General features: G+C 44.5%; 1 protein-coding gene across 1 annotated transcript; it reads right to left on the bottom strand.

The window, feature by feature from the left end:
- Positions 1-1,163: 1,163 nt before the first annotated feature.
- On the bottom strand, positions 1,164-22,672 carry HHIPL1 (HHIP like 1). The gene is made up of 9 exons (XM_058026560.1): positions 22,406-22,672; positions 17,057-17,703; positions 14,553-14,696; positions 13,417-13,745; positions 11,101-11,227; positions 10,661-10,806; positions 7,776-7,857; positions 5,890-5,972; positions 1,164-2,626 (listed from the first exon to the last, which is right to left on the bottom strand). The coding sequence occupies exons 1-9, from the start codon at positions 22,670-22,672 to the stop codon at positions 2,118-2,120; spliced, it is 2,334 nt and encodes a 777-aa protein (XP_057882543.1). The 3' UTR covers positions 1,164-2,117.
- Positions 22,673-23,615: the final 943 nt, after the last annotated feature.

Raw genomic sequence — 23,615 nt, 5'->3', positions numbered from 1 at the left:
AACACAGGGTGCAGGGCTCTGTGCCAGCACTGCCAGGCACAGCTGCTCTCACCCAGAGCTGGTTGCCCAGTGCCCCTGGCTGCCACCAGAGCCTGTGTGTCACCCTGCCTGCCAGCCAGGGGTGCTGGAAATCCCCACCAGCAATATCCAAGATTACGTGGCCTCTGCTTGTCCTCAGGATGTTCAAACAGACTAAAGCAGGTGCAGGGTAACTAACAGCTAAATTAGAAAGAGAATACTTAATAGTCAGGAAATGCTGGTGAAATTCCTGCCTAATTCATCTGTGGCAGACATCCTGGAATCACCTCAATTCCTTCAGGGTAAGTTTTATTGTGCAGGTCTTTTTTTTTCTACCCAGAAGTTTTCAAGTATAACTATGACCAAGATTCTCCTTAAAATCTCCCAGACACAGGGAGCTGAAGTTTGGCCTAGGAGCCAAAAGAAGTGGAAGAGGAATTTGGAAAAAGAATGATTGTATCTTCACCTTCCATTTTCTTTCAGTCCTCTAGTTCCACCAGCTCAGTAGGTTCCAACTCTTTTAACAGAAATATTTGCAAAGGACTCTCCTGTTCCCTGAACATTTTGAAGTGAATTTCTGCACTTGAAACAAATAAGTTTGCAACTTCACTGCAAAGGGAAAGGCCTGATAACAGTCTGGTGTGCGATGGCATTTGTAGGTTTTCAAATGAAATGAGAGTAGCATTTCTCAAAAGGCACTTTATGCATCTGTTCTTCCTTTATACTTCATAAGAAGTAAGGGGAAATACTTTTTTTTTGATCATCTGGTTTTGTGTATTGAAGGTGTTCTTTAATACCAAAACCAATTTAATGGGAATTTATCAGAAAGTTCAGGAAAAATATTTAAAACAGATTCATTTAGCCTATTCATGTTTTAGGCTTAAGAAGATACTGTCAACTTGCAATTGGGTTAAATTAAATATCCACAGTAAGGTCTTTAGATACAAGGTTTTGCTTGTGAACTTTTTTGAACACTTTTTGGGGGGATTTTTTTGTCTTTCTCATGTTCTTGTGTGAGCAGCAAGACTAAACCTATCCTGTATACACCAGGAAAAACAAATAACCAGGCCAAATGCTTTAATAAGACATGTGTCTCCCATTGCCACTCAAGTGAAAAACACATTTCAGACAAAATAGGGCTGCTTTTGTTTGCTTCTTTTTTAATATCCTCTAAAAAAAGGGTAAATATTACTGGACTGTTGCCCCAGTACATTACCTCTTGTCTAGTCATTCACACCTGTGAAAAACTGAATGGAAAAACATGTACATGTTATAAAGTCTGGGAAAGTGGAAAAACATGTACGAAAGTATCTTCAGAGCTAAACTGCATAATGATTCTGTCCATCTAAAAAAGGACAGATTTTCAATCCTGTTCATGTAAAAGGGATTAGATTTTCTTTTCATTTAGGCTAATATAAACTGCAGAAATATTTTCCATGCAGTACACTATGGTTTCTTCTAAATCACCTGATTTTGCTTACCCTCATGACCAATAGGTTTATACCAATAAAAAGCATTACAGAAAAAATAATTTTCCTTTAAACTACTGAGTGGAAGGTTAAAAAAAATAGATATACTTTTATAATTTGCAAAGAAAGGCACAGATTTAGAAAGGCACAGATTTAGAAAGGCACGTCCTTAGAAACCCCAGCTTAGAGCTGCAGGTGGCAAAGCAAGGCAAACAATGCAAATGCTTCCATAAGAGTGAAAAACAGTCCTTTGGGAACTTATTTTTTGGCAAAACATTGTGATGCACAGCTGAAGAATGGTGTATTTTGAAATGAGAAAGAAGAACGCTGTATTTTGAAATGGGAAAGGGCAACAGGATGCATCTCTTTTTTGATCTATAAAGGCTGATGATTGGGGGTTTCTTCCTACAAAAAACCCCATAGAAATGCAGCCCCTGCCCACAGACTGAATTCAGTGCTTCATTTTTTTTCCCTCTGAGGCAAATGCATGAGGACAAACATGAAGAAAACATAAGATTACTTTGAACAGATGCAGCATCCTCAAGGCAAGGCACACCCTCCTCAACACTGCAGCTGGTTTAGAGAGCTGGGCAAGAGAGGGATGTCTCCAAGTCCCTCAGCTGGCTGTTGTCACCGGTCTGTCACCTCCTCCCGGCCGCACACCACGCCAGCATCCTCCTCGTGCTTGCAGTTGTGCGTGCCCACCCCGGCGTGGGAGCACTCCAGCAGCGTCCTCTCCTGCCCGGAGCACTGCACATCATCCAGGAGGATGCGGAGCGAGCTGCCTTCCCCGAACTCCGCCTTCTTGGCGGCTCGCACGGCGCGGGGGAAGCCGAGCTGGCGGCACACCACGGCGGCGGCGGGCAGGCTCCAGCCATCGTCGCACACCGTGCCCCACTCGCCGTCGATGAACACCTCGAGCCGGCCCCGGCCGCGCCCGCGCCGGCCCTGCCGCATCAGCCGCACCGCGCCATTGCCGGGGCCCTGCTTCTTCTTCTTCCTCTGCCTGCGCTGCCCCTTCTCCTCCTCCGGGCCCTTCCCCGGCCGGGGCGCTCTGCCCGGCCCGGGGACGCCTCCCCACGGAGCCTCGGTCGTGGGCTGCAGGCGGGGACGTGGTGGTGGTGTTTTCATAATAAACTCTGTTGGGGGAAAAGGCAGAGAACCGTGAGTCTGTCAGTCTCTGGGCAATGCTTGAAGACAACTATACGAAACTGTAGCAGGCTCTGAGTTTGCTATGGCTCTGTGGTGTGCTGAGACTTAACAGTAGGAACTGCTGAATCATGATGAGACAGCAAAATAAGCTCCTGTCTTCTGCCTCTTGACCCATAGCTTGACTCTGTAACCTCATAGGCCACTTTTCCCCTAACCCTTACTGTTGGACAAGTTTGGATCCCCCTATATCCTATAAAAAGAGGCTGTTTTAGCCCATTCGGCAGAAGAAGAGCCATCGCTGGAACACTTCACAGACCCCTCAATAAACCATAGCTGTGGGACACCAGGACCCTTCTTCTCCTCTCGCCATCTGCTTCTAGCCCAAAGGAACCCCAAGCAAGCAAGCTCGAGCTGAAATCCTAAGAGAGCTGAGAATCACTAAAGAGCTGAAATCCACTAAGCTTGCTTAGGGTACGAGCTGACTGGGTATTTGGGCACTCTGTCTCCAAAAGGGACTGAGTTATCCAGATAGGCCTGCCTTGCTCGGGGTTAAGCCCCATCTGAGGGCTGGGGGCTTGGGGGGAGACTGACCCCCCTTTTTCACAAAACCAGTGCTGATTTTTGACTTGTATAACTAATTTCTTGGAATTTGTCTACTTGGTCCTGTTGGGAAGCAATGACACTCTTAGCGACCTGGTATTTCCTCAGTGGAAATGTCGGCTGCTGTTAGCTAGCAGAGAGGAGCACGGGGCTCAATGCCAACACTGAGCCTCTCCCAAAAAGGAAGCTCCAAGAGGTTTCTTGGCAAATGCCAGCCTGGCCCTTAAAGGGTCGGTGCTGGAGCTCCACAGTCAGGAGAGGAGCTCTTCACCATATCCCAGTGAAGAGCCACCGAAAGCATTTTAGAGACAGGCTCTATTTCTGCTCTTCTCTTCATTACTGAGGGTTGGATCGTTACCACAGGAGAGCGTGGCCTCCCCACTGGGCCAGATGCTTTATTCAGAGGAGCTGAAATCAGGAACATTCAAAATCAATTCTCTCTGGCAACTGGAATGTGCAAGAGGAACAGAGTTGCCAGGACAACACATAAAACAGGATTTGGGGTTGGGTTTGTTCTTCCTTATAAAAAAAAGGGAAAAAAAAATAAAAGAGCTTGAACTCTGAAGAGATGAAAATTCTTTGCTGTCACAGTTTCCAGGTGTTACTGGATTTACTTATTCACATGTGTTTTATTTTTAGCTTAAAAATAAGTTTTAGTTTGCCAGAAGGAAGCAATTCAGAATTTCATGGAATAACATTCAACAGAGCTGGGACAGTGTCACAGACATTTTTGCAAAGACATCATGACTTTGAATTATATCCCAGATTTACGCATCCTCATTCATCATTTGGTATGTAGTACAGAGAGGAGGAAAAATATCACTGTCTTATTTGTGCTTAGTATCCATTGTCCCCAAAAGAGAAACCCTTGCAGTGGTCCATGTGTTTGGAACACATGCTCTTTGAAAAGGAATTGTGTTCATGACATGAAAATATTTCCTTCTTTGAAAGCTGTGGTTCTCAAGGCAAGAAACAGATTTGAAGGCCTTACCTGTGCACAGCTCATTTGCTGGAGCCTGGTCTGGCAAAGCACTTGAAAACCCTGGGACTGACTGAATACTGTGTAGGACTGCATGAAAGCAAATGGTCACCTGGGAGAGCTTTTCACCTCACTGGATCAAATTCTCATTATATAATACTCTCTATTAAACTATTTATTAAATATACTTCTAAAAAATGCACTCATAGCTAATACAAAGCAGATGCCCTGGTGATTCTGTTACATTCTAAATACTAACCAAAATAAAAGACTAAATAACTGACTAAATACTAACCAAAACAATAAATATTTACAGCTACACATCCTTGTTTGCACGCTTCTGAATCAAAATGGACATGCTTATTTTTCACCAAAAAGAGAGTGTAGCTCTTGACACACTAGGTAGAATCTCTCCCACCATTTCTAAGTTTTAATTTATGAAAAAGCTACCTTGTAAACAAGCCCAAAAGATTTAGTTATATGTGTAGTTTAAAAACCTGAACTTTGGACTTGTGTAGATAATAATGCACAAGCAGAAACAGACAAAAATGGTTGAACATGAACCAAGCTACTAATATTTGGAAACTGCCTGCACAGCTAGATAAGGAGAACATCTCTGAAGATACTGAGTGCTCAGACATGTCAGCAGTCAATAATTAGCCTTAGAGTTTGTTCCACCTTAAAGACTCAGTGTTGCAAGGTGCTGAGTGCCCTCATTATTCCCTGAAGCCAAAGCTGTAGGAACCGTTAGTGACTCGAATGCAATGTAACGTGATTAATGTAATTAAAAATTAAATAAAAGTATCCTGATTTTGGAGTTCCTGCAGTACCATTAGCTTTGTTCATGGACTATGAAAGTTCATGGACTATGCTGAGTTGGAAGGGAATTTGTTGGGCTGCTTCCTAGGTACCTACATGTGTAAATTAAAAGCACAGGGGAAAAGAACAGTGATACTGCCTAGAGATCCTAACATTGTGTTTAGGTTTTTGTACCTCACATAAGACCCCAATATTGTGTTTAGGTTTTTGTACCACACATAAAGAGTACTTGGCTTGCTGCAGATTCAGCTCCACTGACTATTCCAGCTTTAGCAGTACAATACTTCATGCAGCATGAAGCAACAAAAAGGCCCTGGAGGGTTTGGGTAAGCCAAAAGTTCACCTCAGTGTGTGATCACTGATTCTTTTGGGAGCATTTTCTCATCCCATATTTTCTCACTTTCAACTAACAATGACTCAGCTCTCATCTTGCTCAGTGAACTAGTTCCCAGCCCTTTACCCATCATATCCTCTCCACTACCTGAAGATACTGCAAAAAATCACTTGTCACTGAAAAGCACCATTGACCACAGGGTCTCTGGACAGGCACAGTTACAGGGAAACCAAGGTGGTGGTAATGAAATGTGTACAATGTAGCATGAAAAAGGGAAAATGAACAGGGTCAGAAACTACAAAGGAAATCTCACATGGCCAGGAAAGGGGAAATACTGTATGACTTATTTGAACCAACTCTTCAGATCCAAAACATCTGGAAAGATTTAATTTTGAGGATATCCTGAAGAGTGAAGTTCTGGGTATTTTCCACATATGTGGACAGATAGTGCAAGTCTGGAGTTTGTATCTACTGCCAGCTAACATGAACCAATAATGAACAGCAAGAGTTGCACTCACTCTCCTTTGGCACAAACGGGATGCGCTTGCTTTTGACTTTCACTGGCGAAGGCTCAACTCGGCACTTTCCTGGTGGTGCTGTCCTTGAAAGAAAGGAACACATACACTGCACAATTAATTCCTTTCCTCTGGCATTGCAACACTTTGCTTCCCATTGTTTTTCTAAGAACATAATTCTTATTGAGGAAAAAAAAAAGTCTGTTTAAATGATGCAACTAATCTCTTACATTAGAAAACATAACTAAAGAATCACAGATCACCATTGATGAAAGTCCAAATATTCACAAGGCAGTGGAGTCCTCTGTGTTTTCAGCTGACACTATTGAAGCCATTAAGGAAATAAAACATTGGCAGGTTCAAGCACGATAGAAAGAGATTAATCAAAATGAAAATAAAAATTACAAAACTAGACAGTATATGTTGAACATCTGACACAAAGGTCATGTGTACGCACGATTTCAGACTGTTTTCACGGAAGCAAAATAACACACTATTATTCATACAGAAAGCCCAAACAAATGTCGTGCCAAAAATGCATTAGTTTCAGAAAAGAACTCTAAGTGTCTCCTCAGAGGCTTTGTCTTAGTATGGTGCTTTATTTTGACACAATTTGTTTGCCACAGAGATGTATTTCACTTCTGGGAAGTCACATCCAGCTCATCACCACTTTTTCCTATGACAGAGGTCTTGGTAATCCTCAGACTTCTTCAGAGGTTTTTAAACTGGTTCAAAAATGCATTTGGAGGATAAAACTCCTGGGCAATTAGGACTGTTTTCATTTGCATTTCTGTGGAAGGCAGAGAGCCTCTCTCTTAACTGTCTATACAAGGATGTTCCCTACTTTTATGAACTTTCCAATTACTTTTTTTGGTACTCTGAACATGAATGAAGGTTTTTTTAAGCTTAAACTCATGGCTGGTGTTTGACTCCTGCTTTCTCTATTTCTGCACAGGTTGCGTAATACCAGCTTCTTCATACACAGTTTACAGGAACTCTTCTGTTGCATTAGATAATGGAAAATGCTCCTGACAGAAAAGAGTTAGAGGAAACACATGACAGATCTGGGGGCTTTTTAAGTTTGGGGATTGGTTTCAATGTAAAACTAGACAAGTGGCTTGGTTCAAAATCCTCAGATAGCTAAAGCTGCAAATTTAATCCATTAAATAAAAAACTATAAAAAAATCTCACTCTCCATTTCTGGCTGAAAGTAGCTTGGTGTTCTGCCAATAATAGTAACACTTCAAAAACAGGAAGATGGAAAAAACAGCTGTAAGTCTTCCCATAAAACACAGCTATTCCCTGCCTTGCCCAGTCTCAGATACAGGCACATGGAAACCAGGAGGTGTAATGATGGTCCTTTTTTCTTGTTCAATCCATATTGCTCTTTGAAACACTGAGAAGAATGTACTCTTTGATTTTCATGTCTGGTTTGCCCAAAAAGGCACTGCAGGTCATGCTGATCCAGTTTTGGCTGCCGTGGTCTGGGGAAACAGGGCTCTTGTGGGAGATGAAAAAAGAGATGGAGAAGAACTCAAAAAAACACCTTGAGAAAGCGTGCCTCCTTTTGGGCAGAAATCTAGAGAAACTTTGCCAAAGAAAGACAAGCCACCCATAAAATACTTCTTTAGCATTCAGGAAATCTCCAAACCCACATAACACCAACAACCCCCACAAAAGTTTGGCACCAGGCATGTAGACCCCCACGACTGCAGTGGCAAAGCAGACCCACAGTGGGTTGCTCCAGATGTCCCTTGACTGAATTCCCCAGAAGGACCCAGCATGGGAGGAGAGTTAATTAGTCAGCCAACATGATTCATCACATCCACACCATCCACACCAGGAGTCACTGCACCATCATCAGGCCTTGCAACAAGAACATCTCATACCTGGAGGTGTCCACCACTTTGTACACCACTCCATTGGGAGCTGTGGCACTTGGTACACCAGTAGATAGGAAGTACAATTCCCCTGGTAAAAAAAAAAAACAAACAAACAAACCAGATACACCCATGAAAACTGTCCATGGAGTTTCTGTCTTTTACAGCACTGTATCACAGGTCTGAGAGTCATCTGCAGTCCATTGGTATAAAATACTCTAAGTGAATAGCAGCTTTTACAAATTGTCATGAATTACTATTTGGACAAATTTCCACTGCAGGTTCACCTGCCCACACCTTCCTTGTCATCTCATTATGATCTGTGTCCTTTGACTTCTCTAAAGTAAAACAGCCAAACCCTGAATTACTTTTGTTGAAATGAAAGGAAATTAAGGAAGTCCACTGTCTTCTGCTCATTTGGATGAAGCAGTCCTTTGGGGTGAATTACAGGAGAACAAGATTTTGCTTTCTCTAGCACACTCACAGAGTGAGACATACCCCAGACAAAAGGCATTTGATTCATCACAGCTCTGTCAGGTCACATGTGCAGGGCTCAACTTTCAACCAAACAATGTCCATCACCCTTTATTTGACTTATTTTCTCTTAACTGCATTTCTATCCTTCTTCTCCTGTTGTGCAGGGGAGACTGGGATAAACAGTCCTGCTGGCACTATTTTGAGAGCTCAAGTGCTTGAGAAGTGCAACAAAAAGGATCAGAGAGAAAAAATATATTTGCAATATTAAAATAAAAAAGAGAGAGAGAAGATAGAAAAAGAAGCAAGATGCTTACTGAGTAAGGCAGATTTTTTTTTGGGTGTTCTATTGGTAATCCAGGGAGAAGAGGGGAAGGAACAGAGAGGTCAGTGTGACCAAAGGAATGTATAGGCAATTGGTGGCAGCTGAGGTGAGTCTCCATCCTCCTTCCTGCTCTCCTGTGCTGCCCTGGGCTGAGCTCCTCCAGATAATCCCAGGGCAGAAACCTTTGCCTGCCCCAGGCTGGTGGCTTCACTTTCCTGGTGAGCTTCATTAATGACAGGCCAGAGGCAGCCTTGGTCCAAGGGGACAGGAAACTGCTGGCACTGGGTTTTGTGGTGAGGTGTGTTTTACATCCTGCCCCTTTCCTGGAAGTTACCAGGCAGGAGTTTGGATGCTCAGGCCATGAAGCACACAGGCTACACACACGTGACCCACAGACACAGTGCTGGGGTGTCTCTGACAGGTTCTGCTGGCCAGGGATGGGGCTGATGGCTTTGTAATTGCTGTGCAATGAGCCATAAATAGAGATCTCCCCACGACATTTACACACCCACCGGAGCAGGGAGATTAACATCCATCAGAGCAACAACTCCAAAACTTCAATGCTTCTGTGAAGAAAACCCTGTTAAAATAAACTGTGTGGCAAACTTGTAAAACATGAGATTCCTAGTACACAAAAAAGGTGAAGAAAAGGCTGCTCACAGCAGATAAAGCAACCTCACCACATTGTTATCAACAGATTTCTTTCCATTACTATAAAGCAAACACAAGGCAATTATCTGCCTCTGAAAAAAGACTCCAGCCCAAATCTCCACCCAGCTCTATCATACTTATGCAAGGCATCGTGTAGGGCAAAAGGGTGGCAGCAATTCACCCCTGCTTTGTTCAGACTCTGTTGACAAGCACAGGATGAGGGAGATCATCCTCATATGCATGAGCAAGGACTGCAATCAACAGCTTGATATTGCACTTGGCACAAAGCTGATTTGAACTAAGTTATTTGATTTTGGGTTAAGATATCCTTCTCACCACAGCACTGTGAAATAGCTGTAAATTCCATGAATATTAACCATTAAAGAAAATTGAATTTAACTCTAAAAAAAAGTCAAACTTTCAAGCTAATACTTAACTTGGAGGATTTGCATTCACAAGATAAAATTTGCATTTATATGATTTGAGCAACATCCAAACTTGACATAATCTGCAGGAAAAAACAGATGTTTAAAATCTGGGGCATTCTGGAAGCAGGTGCTTGTGATCACGAGCCAAGACCTCCCTGGAGCAGGGCAGAGCACAACTCCTGCACTGCTGGGTCACACATGAAGCACACATTGTGGGGCTCATCCTCTGCCTGCCCCCAGCCAGGGGCTGCATGGGCTGCACATTCTGCAACACCCTTGTACAAACAGTGGGAGAAACCACCAGCTTGCACCCCAGGACTCTTTATTTCTTCCTCTTCAAATCACAGCAGCAGGTCCCTTCCAGAAAGCAAAATGTCTGCAGTAATGAAAACACACGAGATCCTTCAGTCCTATGCAAGGCAAAATCCAGCTGGCACTAATAAAATATGGTCTTAAAGACTCTCTTGCTGATGCCTCATGCAAGACATAACACAGACTTTTGTTCTGCTTCATCTTGAGAGGTACAAATACCCCAGCCCAGGGTGAGCAGATATATAATTTCTGCTCTTGACATCTGCTTCCCTGTATCCATTAATAATGCCCACAGCCTTCTCAACTAGACAAGAGGATAGACTTGCTCTCCCTTGGGTCTCAGCTTCTCAGGCTCCCAGGCCTGCATTTCCCTTGGCATGGCACTGTGAGGAATGAGGTTTCTTTCCTAAGTTTGTTTTATTCTACTTGCCCCCTCTGCTCCCTATTCTCCAGAGGGAAGGGCAGCAGCACATCCAGCACACCAGACTCAGGCAGCTGACTCCATCTCCCACTGCAGGCACTGCATGGCACTCAGACCTCAAAATTAGCACTGTAACATTGCTTTGGTATCTGGGAGATGCTGGGAATTGGCATTTTAAAGACTCATGCTGTGCCTCTCCACAACCTACTGCCCTCTCTGATGTTTTGTTCTGAAGAGAAATCACAAACATGCCATTCAGTGTGACACAAAGTTAAAAGATTACCTGCTTCATCTTCAGCAAAGGAGATGATGTATTGATAGTAGTTATTGATAAGCCCAGGGAACATGCACGTTTGTCCTGTCCCCATGCAGATTTCACTGTACTGCCACTCTCCAGTAGCACGATCCTCCTTCAAAGACATCAGGCGTCTGCAAGGCAAAAGAACACTTCCACAGCCTGACCCAGATGATGTATGAATGGACACATGAATGGACATTTAATGCTTCCTGCCCACACAAGCTGCAAGAGGAACTGCAGCTTCTCTGAGTGAAAGATTGTTTAATATTAACCCAAATATATGATATACCCTGCAACTCCTTGTCTTCAAGGGCAACACAAGCCCATGTTAAAACAAGAGAGGAGGGTTGAAGGGCTATCAGGCCATTTTGGGGGGAATTTTAGCTGGGGGTACAACTTTGTGAGTGCCCTAAGTGTTTACTTACCCACTCATAAAATCACCAAATATGTACAGGCCATTCAGGTTTGGAGACTCACAGCCTCGGTAGACGTAGCCTCCTGTAACAGATTTCCCCATTTTGTGTGGATATGCATAAATTGGAAGCACATCATCTGAAAGGCAGAAAAGATCTGTGACTTGTTTTGCACATGCTGAAGAATAGCTCTTTATCTGGATTGTTCTGAGACTGGCAGAGTACAATCAGGTTCCCTGGTGCATCTTCTATTTAAATGAACTGCCAATGGAGTTGTGTTTAGTTTGATTTTCACCTTTTCAGAATCACATTTGATTGCCCTGTCCCTCACCAAGACACCTCAGCATTCTCCTGAGCTCTTCTCCTCCCACTAGAATCCATCTCTGTTCGTGCCACTTCAGGCACATTTCTACAGAGCTTGTCTGGTTTAGCTGCAAATTCACAGGTCACTCCTAGAGCCACTGCACCCATGCAGGAAATGTTTGCCCAATGCAGCTTTGTCTAGGTGGTGAAAGGGAAAAAAGAGATGGGTGATTCCAGACTGCAGGCACTGATGAAAAGATATGTCAGATGTCAGCACAAATAGCTTCTGTTCCTCTGAGATGGAGAAGCAACTTGAAAGGGCCATCAAATATTTATGGGATGGCAGAGGCATGAATGATGTAGTACGGGCATATTCATTGGGAAATATAAGTTAAAACATAAGACAAATGTAAAACGGAGAGAGATGTCCTGGTTTTGAGGGTCTCCATTAGATGCTCCCTCCCCTTTCTTTTGAAACTCTTGGCTCACCTCTTGGTACCCTTTCCTCCTCATCCTCACAGCCTTTCTCCCTGCCCATGGAGCAGATGCTGCAAGTAGCAAACCCAGCAGCTCTGCCAGCAAGAAATTTGCACCAGGGGAATTTCCTCTAAAGCAGGTGTTTTCCACACTTCAGCTGTACTTATCATTCTAAAGGGGCTGTGACATTTCACTGTTCTAACAAAGGGTCTCTAAAGTCATCAAAATTGCTCTGAATCCCTGGGGACCTCAGTAAAGTATCTGCCATGAATGCTCATGTGGGTACTGTCACACAGGAGAGCAATAAATGAGCTCTCTGACAACTGCTTCAGCAAAGGGAGTGCAAAAAATCTGCTCCCTGCTCTTGACATTTTTATAAAAAAATAGTTAATCACTTGTACTTATAGCAAAGCTAATAAAAGGAAGGAAGTTAACCTGAGTTAATATTAGGAAGAAAATTAGACAACAACACAGCACATGGAAGATAAAAGAGTCAGAATCTCAGCTAATGCAAATCAGTGCCAGCCCACTCCACTGCCCCCTGAATCTCTGAGGAGAGGTTCCAGCACAGGACATGGTCCACATCAGCCCTTGCAATTCAATATGTTCTGACTTCACATATTCACTGGAATTTAGCCAGCCAGCAAACACCCTCAATCCAGTTTTGAACAGTTTAAAGAAATTAAATTAAAATGAAGTTTTTCTTTGTGGCACAGCTAAAAGAAATGAAAATACACCATCCATTCAGTTACCTGCAGAGCAGGCAGCGTGCATAAGGGTTGATCAGTCAGTGTTTTTCTCTTTTTTTTTTTTTTTTTTTAATAAGGGTGAGTAATGGAGAAAAATACAATTCCTCCAAATTTTTATTGCTTCTGCAAAAAGCTTATTTTATGTGGCAAAGATGAAATTTTCCCTCTAAACCACAGAATCACTAACAACACAAATCACCTAGAAAAACAACAGCTAGCATGTTTCACTTTCTTCCTAACTCAGAAACAGTAACATTTGTACTTTCAGTATTTATGCCCAAGCCAGCTTCCTTCTGGAGGGACAGCAGAGGTTTACATCTCAAAAAGGTGTGTTTACCACCAAGCAGCCAGGCTTTGAAGGCAGGAATTAAAAATGTATCAATTCAGGGTGACCCCAATATATATAATGTGCTCTGACTCTATGATTTCAGAATGCTGAACAAATGCTTTATTAAGCTATATTGTATTACACTAATATTATATTATAACCATACTAAAGAGATACTAAAGAAAAACCTGTGACTGTCCCCAGACAGTCATGACACAGCTTTGACTCAATTGGCCAATCAAAAACAACCATCACTGGTGTCCAATTAACAAATCTCTCTTGGTAAACAATCTCCATAACACATTGTACAAGTGCCAAACAACAGGAGCAGCAAGCAGAGATAAGAATTGTTTTCTCTTCTCGCTACGTGCTTCTCACTGCCTTCCCCAGGAAAAACCCTGGGAGAGAGAACTATGCCTCTCCCTGTTCAGAGAATGTGAACACCACAAAAACAAGAGCACATCTACTTACCCAAGGAAGAATTGGTGCAAAGTTTCTTATCATAACAGCTGAACCCTTCCCTCGCCCTCCAGCCGTAATTTTTCCCTTTCTCCACGATGTCGACCTCTTCGTATTTATTCTGCCCCACATCTCCACAGAAGAGCCGTCCCTTCCCCTCCTTGGTGTGAGGGTCCCCCCTGTCGAAGGAGCAGCGCCACATGTTCCTCACACCATAGGCAAAGACCTCGGGGCGTGCCGCGGGGTCGCTGACAAAGGGGTTGTCGGGCGGAATTCGGTACAGGGGCCCGCGGTCGTTGTTGTTCACATCGATCCGCAGCACTTTGCCCAGCAGGGCTGATCTGCATTGGGAGAAGCAATGAAAAAGGTAAAGAAATAAGGCTAGACCTTGGCAAAAAGTCAGAACTGGGGGGGTGGGAATCGGGTTGGAAAGTCTAGGGTTTCACAGTATTGATTTCCCACACCCTGGAGCTGCCATAGGGATGGATCCACTCTGTTGCGTTGTGATTTCAGGGTTTACCTCAGAACCTCGGGTCCCTCCCCTATAATTCCATCCCAGGTGTGTCCATCACCTTTCCTTTCACCTCCCAGCACTGTCTATCAATCCTGGAATTCCAGAAGGGCGTCGAGTGATTGGCAGATTCAAAGGATGCTCTCTACCCCTGTGGGGGGATTGGGCCACCCAGGTGTCCTTTGTCCCTTATGACCTCCTTTTATGTACCTGGTTGGTGGGATCCCTACCCCTTCCCTCCCCTCCTCCCCAGGGTTAAAAGAGCTAGCAACCATAAGATTCAGGGAATTCTGTTGGAGCTGTTGCTGGATTCAGAGGCCTGTGGGCCAGGAATAAATCTCTGGATCAAATCCTTCTATCAAAAGTGACTCCTTTCCTTCACCATCGCCTTAAAGCTTCTCCACCAGAGGTAAACCCAAGGAGCAGACCCTGTTACAGGGAAAGCTCCATCCCACAGTCACTGCAGCTCCTGCATGCCTGGACTTGTCACCATGCACCCAGCTGCAGCACCCAGCCAGCCAAAAGTGTCTCTGGGGTGAAACACCACAGTTGCCACTATTGGGTTCAGCACCAAGGGCCAGACAAGCTCAGGCCCATCCCGTCTGGCTATATTGGTATTATTCCAACACACTCTTACTTGTTCTGGGCATTTCCAAAGGTGCCAAAAGGATCCCCAGCCATGCCTCCATCTCCAGTGAAGATGTAGAGATACTCATCATCTCCAAAGAGCAGCTCTCCTCCATTATGGTTGGAAGCAGGTTCTTCAATTTCAAGGATTATCCTAAGTGAAAACGGGGAGAAAGCAATTTCCTACTGCACAAGCACTATGCAAAGGGCAGAGCAACGTCATGACAATGTAGTTCTTGACAGATGGAAGCAGCTACAGATTGGTTTTGGTACAAATTCCTCCATATCCATGTTACTGATTTTTTCTGGGGCATAGCTGATTTTCTAACCTTAAATAGCTTTAACATATTTTCCAGATTACAGAAACGCCAAATTGTGTAATATGGAAAGTCTGGGAAATCACATGACAAAATATACTTTTAATTGCTTAAACCTTTCCTCTGATTCTTTCTTCCTCCCTGTTAATCTTCTTTTTTATTTTTCTTTATAATTTATTAAAGAAAAGGCATCTGAGCTTATAACCAACTGGAAATTGTAAGAGAAAGGACTCCAGTCTATCTGTACATCTGTACAGCTTTTGGCACAGTCCTGCCAGGCACTTTCAAGGCGAACATAAAACTTCTCAAACATTAAGGAATAGCTAAATTCTTAGAGAGAGAAGAATCTTTAAATGATAATTACACACTCAGGACCTTTTGAGTTTAAAGAGCAGTTAAAAGCAGACCCAAAACAAAGTGAATTTACCAAAGGTTATTTAAAGAAGTACCAACAAAATTTACCTTAATTTTAACCCCAAACTCTCTATTTTATTTGTTTATGTTATGGCCCTGGAAGCCCTTCCATAGCATGAAAGGGGAAAATACATAAACTATAATTTCATAGAATGGTAAAGCCACATATACATGCAGTGGAGGTTCCTAAGTATAACAACTGAAGTTTATTATTTCCAGCTTCTAAAAGAGTCCAGATTTCATGATGGCAGTGCATCTTAATAGCTAATAAGGCAAATTATAACACTTACTTACACCACCTCATTTTTAGACAGTTTTTTTCCATTCTGAAATATTGATAGTTATTGTGAGTTGTGTGAAGGAACCCAGCTATGGAATTATGGTCCTGTTAAATGTCAGCACCTCTGTGATAAGGTAACTGTGCAAAAGTGCACAGGTTCCAGCTGACAGAAGCAGTGAGGGAGGATCCTGTATGGACACAAAGGTGAATCTTCCTCAGCATCCCGAAGATGGAAAAAACCAAAATTCATTGAGAAACATCTGAGGATAAACAGACACATGCATTTGAGCCAAGGCAGCGCACAGCACATGTCAGCCTGAGCTCCCTTTTGGGCAGCAGCTCAGGATGAAGTCAGTGGGACCTGAGCCTACACAAGCACAATAGGACCACAATTCTGTTTTCTTAAGCTTTTGCTGTACTAACCATAAGCTAAGTAAGCACAGAAATTGTTACAAACATAAGGCCTGAGGATTCTTAAACAAGACAACTCATGGGCTGTTGATATCTGCAGGTTTCTGATTTGCTTTCCTGAGTGCCACATTGTAATTCCCCTTACCTGTCATCTACAGTGCTGGTTACACTGCATTGCTGTAACTGCTTTATAAACCAGTATCTCCTCTCTATCATTAGGCTATCATTTTGTGTATTTTTGAGCTAGAATCATCTACAGCTGGGTGTTTGGAAAGCCCCTCATAAAATCCAGATAATGAAGAAAAAATCTTTGAATTAGTAACAGCCAAGGGTCTCTTAAAACAGTGGTTCTATAACTATATACATATATAGTTACATATATACGTATTACACATAACTAACATATACGATAGTGGTTCTATATGTTGTAGAACATAGTTCTGCAACAGGTTATAAATCTGGGAGCCTGATTCCACAAACAAGTCTCTCATCATCTGTGTATATTAATGAGGAACAACTGCAAGACCAGACTCAAACAAATGACATTTCCAATTAAAATGCACTCCATAATACCATGGTGACATGTGTTTTATTTAATATGATATTAAATTTGTAATATCAAAGGGTTGAGTTGTTGTTCAGATAGAGAAACATGGGACCAAATCCACCTTTGGTCTGGTATCATTTAGTATGTTTATACTAATTTTGGAAATTTTGGCTTTGGAATGAATTTCACTCATTCTTTGCAGATGTCTATTTTAAAGGGCAATCACAAAAGTACAAAACAAACAAACTTCAAAGCCCCACCCAACAATAACCCCAAAACACTAACTATAAATACTGTTTAATCCATGTTTGGTTAAGTCCTCTGACATGCCAGAACTGAGAACTATACATGTTTTAGCCCTGCACACTTGCAGTTCATCCATGGAGGACACACAGCTTTTGCATCTCAATACACTAGGCATGGACTTGGACTAACATGCTAGCACTCTGGAATGCAAAAACTAAGCTAAGTAAGTGTCATTCATTAATGGTCTTTAAAAATGCACATGGCCCTCTAAGATCTTAAAAAAAACGTGTGCACAATACCTTTCAGAACCATGGTCCAAGGCATTCATGTCAGTGGGAGAAATTCTGAACTCACTGATTCGGATTCTCTCTTCAAAATTAACTTCAACTGAATAGTAGACGTACACTTTACCGTTAAATTTGAATTTAGGATGGAAGACAATGCACAGAAAGCCTCTCTCATCTCCTTCCCACGGCGAGGTGAGCACAGCCTCGCTGATGTTCAGGAATGGCTTTTCCAGCCTGGATCCATCAGGGAGGTAGGCCCACACCAGGCCCACCTGCTCGGCGATGAAGAAGCGGTGGGTGCCGTCGTTGGCGTGCACCATGGCCACGGGGTTGCGCAGCCCGTTGGCCACCTCCGCGAGGCAGAGCTGCAGGCAGCCCTCGGCATCGGCCGTCACCAGCCCCAGGTTCTGGTTCAGGTGCTGGTTGGCCAGCAGGTGGGGGAAGCAGTAGTCGGCGTCCTCCAGGGACAGGTAGCGGCAGAACTTCGCCGCGTTGTTCTCCAGCGCGGTTATCTCTGGGTCTGCGGAGAGGGCGCGGAAGATGGAGCGGCAGCTGCGCCACAGCTGCGTGCAGTAGTCCTGGCACAGCCCCGGGATCGTCCGCACGGGCGTGGAGGGGTCCTCAGCGTCGTACAAGTGAGCTGCATATGGAGAGCACTCCTAGAGGGAGGGAGGGAGGGAGAAAAAGGTTCAAGTCCTTTATTGGATCAGATTTGAAACAGCTGAGCAGTGATGCTAATTGGAGACGTGATACTAATTGGAGATATTTCACCTTAATTACAAGATATGTTGTGGTTTATTCTGAAGATACGTTAGCAGAGGGAAAGATCTTAGAGAGGGGGTTTGTCTCAGCACTCACAAAAATTATCTTCAATGTTCCTGGTGAAAGCTGACTTCCTCAAGCTGTTAATGATTTATTCCAACCACAGAACTCTTCAAAAAAACCTGCAATGACGCCTATGTTGCTACATCACCCTAGCAGACTGTACTGGGGAAAAAGAGACTTTTCTTCCTTGGATGCTCTGACTTTATCTATAATAAGATTAATCACCGAGCAGAAGTGAAACCAAAGAATTAGCTGAGAAGATTCAGGCCCTGCACACTGATGATAGAATGGGAAAGGCCATCAGGGCCAAAGCCTGGGACATTGATACCTCATCACCATCTGATAATCCAGGCATGGATCTCAAACATGGATGAGATTTACAGCTTGGAAGGAGTGGGATGTGAGAGGGGAGGAGGAGGAGGGGAGGACACCATCCTTGCCTGGGTCCAGCCGCCTTTGCTGGTGGACCTTTGCCTACAGATAGTTTATATCCCCAGCCAGGAGTGGTGAAAGGCATCTCATGATCATGGCATGGGTCACCAAGTTCTGTGAGGGATGCTGAGGTTACAGGATTTCAGCCAGTGAGCACAAGTAGCCATAATCCAGGCAAGGTCCTGCCAGCAGCTGCAGCTCAACTCTTGTTTATGGAAGGTGCAGCCTTGGAAATCTGCTTAAGGACTGGATCAAGTTCACACAGCTCACCGTAATCATGATGAGAACTCCTACAGACACATTTTCCTTATGAAAAAGCTGCAATTCAGTAAAACTGTCTATAAATTACAAACTGACCAAAGTGACTCAGTTCTGTTTTGCAAGGGTTTTTGCTTGTAATAAACACAATATTTTCCAGTTATAATGCATCTGCCCAACAACCACCTCAAAAGTGCTCTTCAAATAATGCAACATGACTCTGTGGAGGCTCAATTATCTTCAAAGTTATATTTCAGTAAATACCTGAGGCAACAAAGGTCAGAAGAGAAACCACTATTTAAATAAATTCTGTATTTTTTAATTCCTATCTGGCATTGCTGCTTCTTTTACTAAGCAAAACCAGCTTAATTAAAAAAAAAAATAGGGAGCTGTTTCTAGATCTATAGGGAGACATTTATTAATGCAGATTATAATTCTATTCAATAGCTGAAAAGATATAACATCTGAGATTCCAAACTGTTTAAATTAGCTGATGAGCATACACAATATTTAATTTTTATTTTATTTTCCATTACATACCATAATAAACTGAGAGGCCATATAACAGATCATTAGTGTACAATAAGCTTTCCTCCTGGAATGTCAAGCCATTCATTGCAAAATGAAGGTTATTAAGCTTCCAAATGAGCAGCAATTAATGTGGTAAAAAGAAGATTGCTTGTGAAACAAAACACCGAAATTACCCAGGCAGATTGGGTAACACACTTGGCTTGGTTACACGAGGTGTGCCAGGGACAGAAAGACATAGAGCATTTGTCAATTCACTTGTAATGACTGAAAAAATTGCCTTAGAAAACAAATTGAAATGAGACAGAAAGGGAATTTGATGGGAGGGCTGGGTGGGAGCTCAATCTGTTGTTGCCTATGGAGGTTTCCCATTCAGACAGAGGAGGCCCTTCACTCGAGTACTCAGGTGTACCTCATTCTGTGAAAGCCTCTTTCAAAGCAAGCAGGGATCTTATGCATTACAAAGCAATGCCCTGGCTTCAGCATCAGAATTAAAAACAGCCCAGAGACAAGGATTCCCTGTCTCTGCTATTGCAGGCTGCTCACCACAGCCTCAGCTGTGTCTGAATAGAAGCTGTGGGCAACTTCTCCCCTCCTTACAACATTCCTGGTGGCATACAGCTAATTACAGCAGCATTACACTGGCACTGAAATTCAGAGATCTACCACTAGCCTGAAAGCACCTAAGCATGTCCTACAGTATTTTCAAGACATGTGAAATATTTTCCAAATTTTTTTCTGGAAGAGATGGAGCCTCACGCCTTTTGCTGAATTTCTCTGCTTAGAAAGCAAATGTTGTGGTCCTTCAGCATTCACATCATCCTGTCATGTTCACATAACTCAAAATACCAAGAAGCTCTACCCGTAGTCAGAGCCCAGAATCAATATTAGATCTAAATTGTCATTTCCAAATGATGCTGTCTGTTCATTAATTTTAAACTATGATGTGGTCCAAGGACCGAGGAAAATACTGGGCAGATGATCAGTTACTTTAGTAGGGCTGGAACAAGTTTGTACTACGAAAATAACTCATCAGAAAACAAAACAAGTCATATTAAGGCAGGCTAACCAAATGCATCCTGTCTGCTCCAGGAATTCAGTGGCAGCTCCTTATCTGGGGAATTCCAACAGTCTGAATCTGATGGAACACCCACATCAGACAATGTCTTATTTACTGCTGCTATCAGCCTGAAGGACTGAAGCAACAGGACTCCTCAGAAAAGCATTTAACCTCCACAACATCCCTGGCATTCCTTGACCACCTCCATGTGGAAACTCAAGCCTTTAAGCAAGCTGTTCCCTGAGAAACAGAGTGAGGCATCTGCTCTTGCAGTGTGGTGGAGAAGAGAAGGCTCCAAGGTAATCTCATGGCACCTTCCTCAGAAAAACTGGAGAGGGATGGTTTACAGGGAGGTGTAGTGATAGGACAAGAGGTAATGGCTTTAAACTGGAAGAGGGTCAACAAGATCAGATTTAAGAAAGAGATTGTTTACAATGAGGGTATTTTCCAGGGATGGAGCTTCTATCACCTCCCTTGGCAACCGTAACAGGTTCCCAAGAGAGGTGATAGAAGCCCCATCCCTGGAAACATTCAAGGACAAGTTGAGCAACCTGATGTAGTTGAAGCTGTCCCTGCTTATTGCAGGAGAGGTTGGACTAGGTCCTTTCCAAATCAAACTGTTCTATTATTCTATGAATTCAGGAAAAGGCAGGGATCCACAAGCACAAACTGAGACACTTGTCACAATAATTTGATCACATTTGAGAGAAATCATGAATTGTGAGCAGAAGGAGACAGAAGTGTGCTGAGTAAGTCACAGGTAATTCAGGTCTAGGATATAAACTGTATATACAATGAATGAATAGAAGCAGAATGTTTCTAGAGTGTTTGCAATGACTGAAGTTCCGTGACGTGCTTGTGCAGCCAGAGGCAGTGGTGTGTGGCCACATCTGGGCTGGTGATGCACTGAGCTCATCAGAACATTTCAGTGAATCATTGCTCCCACAGGGAAATATTTCTCTGCTTCTGAAGACATTTTCAATGGTTGTTTTCTGACAAACACAGGAGACTTAGTTATCACTTCTAGAAGCAGGAGTGCTTAGCACACGTTGCTAACTGGTGTCCTATCTGCGAATGGACTCTTAGACACTGCTTCTTGCAGAAATATATTCAAATGTTTTTTGCTTCCAGTACAATGTGAGATGAAATAGAAGTCAATTCTATAGATCCTGGTGTGGAAAAGTGTTGTCTTTCTCTTCACACCTTAAGGAGGTACTGGCAAAATACTAAGAGCAGGATTTCTGAAAAGTCATTTTGATCCCATCTGAGCACAGCAGACAAGACTCCACTGTCTGAATCAATTTAAGGTTTACACTTGCACAGTGCTGAGCTGCTCTGTCTCAGGGGCATTTTCATACATGTGAGGCCTCCACTGATGATAGAGTGAGACACTTTGCTCTGTGCAGACTGTGATCATCCCATTATCATATCTGGCCCCAGAACATCAGCTCTGAGTGGAAATTCCTCCCTGTGCAGGATGACCACCACAGAGGTTCCTGGGCCACATCCACAGGCATTGCTCTGCACCCATCCCCGGGACTGTTAGCATCTGGCACCTGCTAAAAGTAACCCAATACAAAAAAAGCTCCTGATCCCATCAGCTGGTCATAACAAGGAGCAAGATTTGTGCAGGCAGGTGCCCTGTGGGTTTCTTCACCAGATTGGTATCCTAACTCTGGGAGGGGAGGAGACTGTGCAAACTGAACTGCCCACTTACCTATCTCAGAGACTGCTGCTCCTAAACTAAAGAAGAGCAACATCCCTGCTCCTCTTTTAGACAACTGCCAAAGAAGAAAAAGTCCACGGGAATACTCGATGATGGACAGTCACTCCTTCCAGTGCCTGGTAGCACATGAGCTGCTGTGCTACCCCTGATGCTCTGATGTGTGGGCTGATGTACCCATGCCTGTGCCCAGGTGCCAATTCCATGGATGATGTACCTGTGGGTGGGTACTTCAGCCTGGGCTTGGGAATTCACATCATGGCTCACACTCCCCTCGACTGTCCGAAGTGCCTGGACCAGTGCATCGGATCAATGCACCCGTGGGATCAATGCACCCATCTGGGCCAAAGCATCCATACCTGGGCACGAAGCAGCCCTGCATGAGTAGATGCACACACATCTGGGCCAAAGCACTGCGATGGGATAGAAGCATCCATGCCCACACAGAGCCCCGTGCAGCGGCTGACCAGCCCAGTGTGGCTGAGCCCTGCACGGCGGATCCCCGCAGTCTGTCAGGGGCTCCCGGAGGTCTCACCTGGCACAGCAGCTCCTGCAGGTGCCCGGCGCAGGCGGCGTAGGTGTGCTCGTCGAGGCTGGCGCTGAGGCTGTAGAAGCGCTGGAGCAGGGCGCTGTCGCGGCTCGGGTCGCAGCAGCCGAACTCCCCGTAGCGGCGGCAGAAGGCGAGGCCCCGCGGCGGCCGGAACGGCGGCTTGAAGTCCAGGCACTGCGGGTGCGGCCGCGCCGGCCGCGGGGCGAGCGCCGCCGCCAGCAGCAGCGCCAGGGCCGCCCGCGGGCCCCGCATGGCTCTGCCGGGACACGGCCCGGGCACGGCCGGCCAGGGGAGCGCTGCACCCGCCCCGCTCCGCCCTCGGGCTCCGCATGGCTCTGGCCGGGACACGGCCGGCCCGGGGAGCGCTGCCCCCACCCCGCTCCGCCCGGCCCGGCCCGGCCCCTCATGGCTCTGCCGAGGGAGAGGCCTCCCCGGGGCCGGCACCGCCGCCGGCCGCACCCGCGGGGTTCCGCCGTGCCTTTGGACGGGAGGTTTTGTTTTGATCCCGCCCAGAGAGCAGCCAGGCAGGTGCTTGGCTGGACAGCCGGCACAGGGTGTCACACAGCCCCGCAGTGTGACACCCTGGGCCTGGGAACTGATTCCTTAGGCCGGCTCCTCAAGGGATGTCTGCAGGACTCGGCTCTGCCGCTGAGGGTTTTGTGTGACCCAGACAAGAATAATAGCACTCGGAGTTTATGCGGCTGATGGACATGTTTAATAACAAGATGTTTTATGTTTAATAACAAGAAAACCTAACTTCAGTACAACTAGTGCTTCTGCATCCTTTGTCAATCTCGTCCTGGGCTGAGACTGATTAGATTTAGCTTTGAGGCTGGAAAGAAGAGGTCTGGTGTAGTCTCTACGGCCTAGGCAGCCCAGGTGACATACTTTGCTCTGTGAAGCACTCAGAATGGTGCTCCCTTGCCCAAATAAAATAAAACAAAACTGCTGAGGACACTTTACTTACCCTAATGTTCCTCATGGCACACCCCAGGAAAATAGTTACTCCTCATGCACCTCATATAGCCATATCATATGTGGTGTTATCAGCTAGTAAGATCTAGTCCCAGGCAGATGGCATTTCTTTGCTGTTAAACACAGCTAGTCAAAGTGTATTGTGTATTTTAATATTAACACACCGACTGCCCCTCAAAGACAAAGAATGGAGTTCATGGTGATTTACTATTTCTAACTC

This window comes from Melospiza georgiana, chromosome 6, assembly GCF_028018845.1.
Source record: "Melospiza georgiana isolate bMelGeo1 chromosome 6, bMelGeo1.pri, whole genome shotgun sequence".
In the NCBI taxonomy this organism is placed as follows: Eukaryota; Metazoa; Chordata; class Aves; order Passeriformes; family Passerellidae; genus Melospiza; species Melospiza georgiana.
Note: the sequence above shows the minus strand (reverse complement) of the source record. Positions and strands in the feature narration are given on the sequence as shown.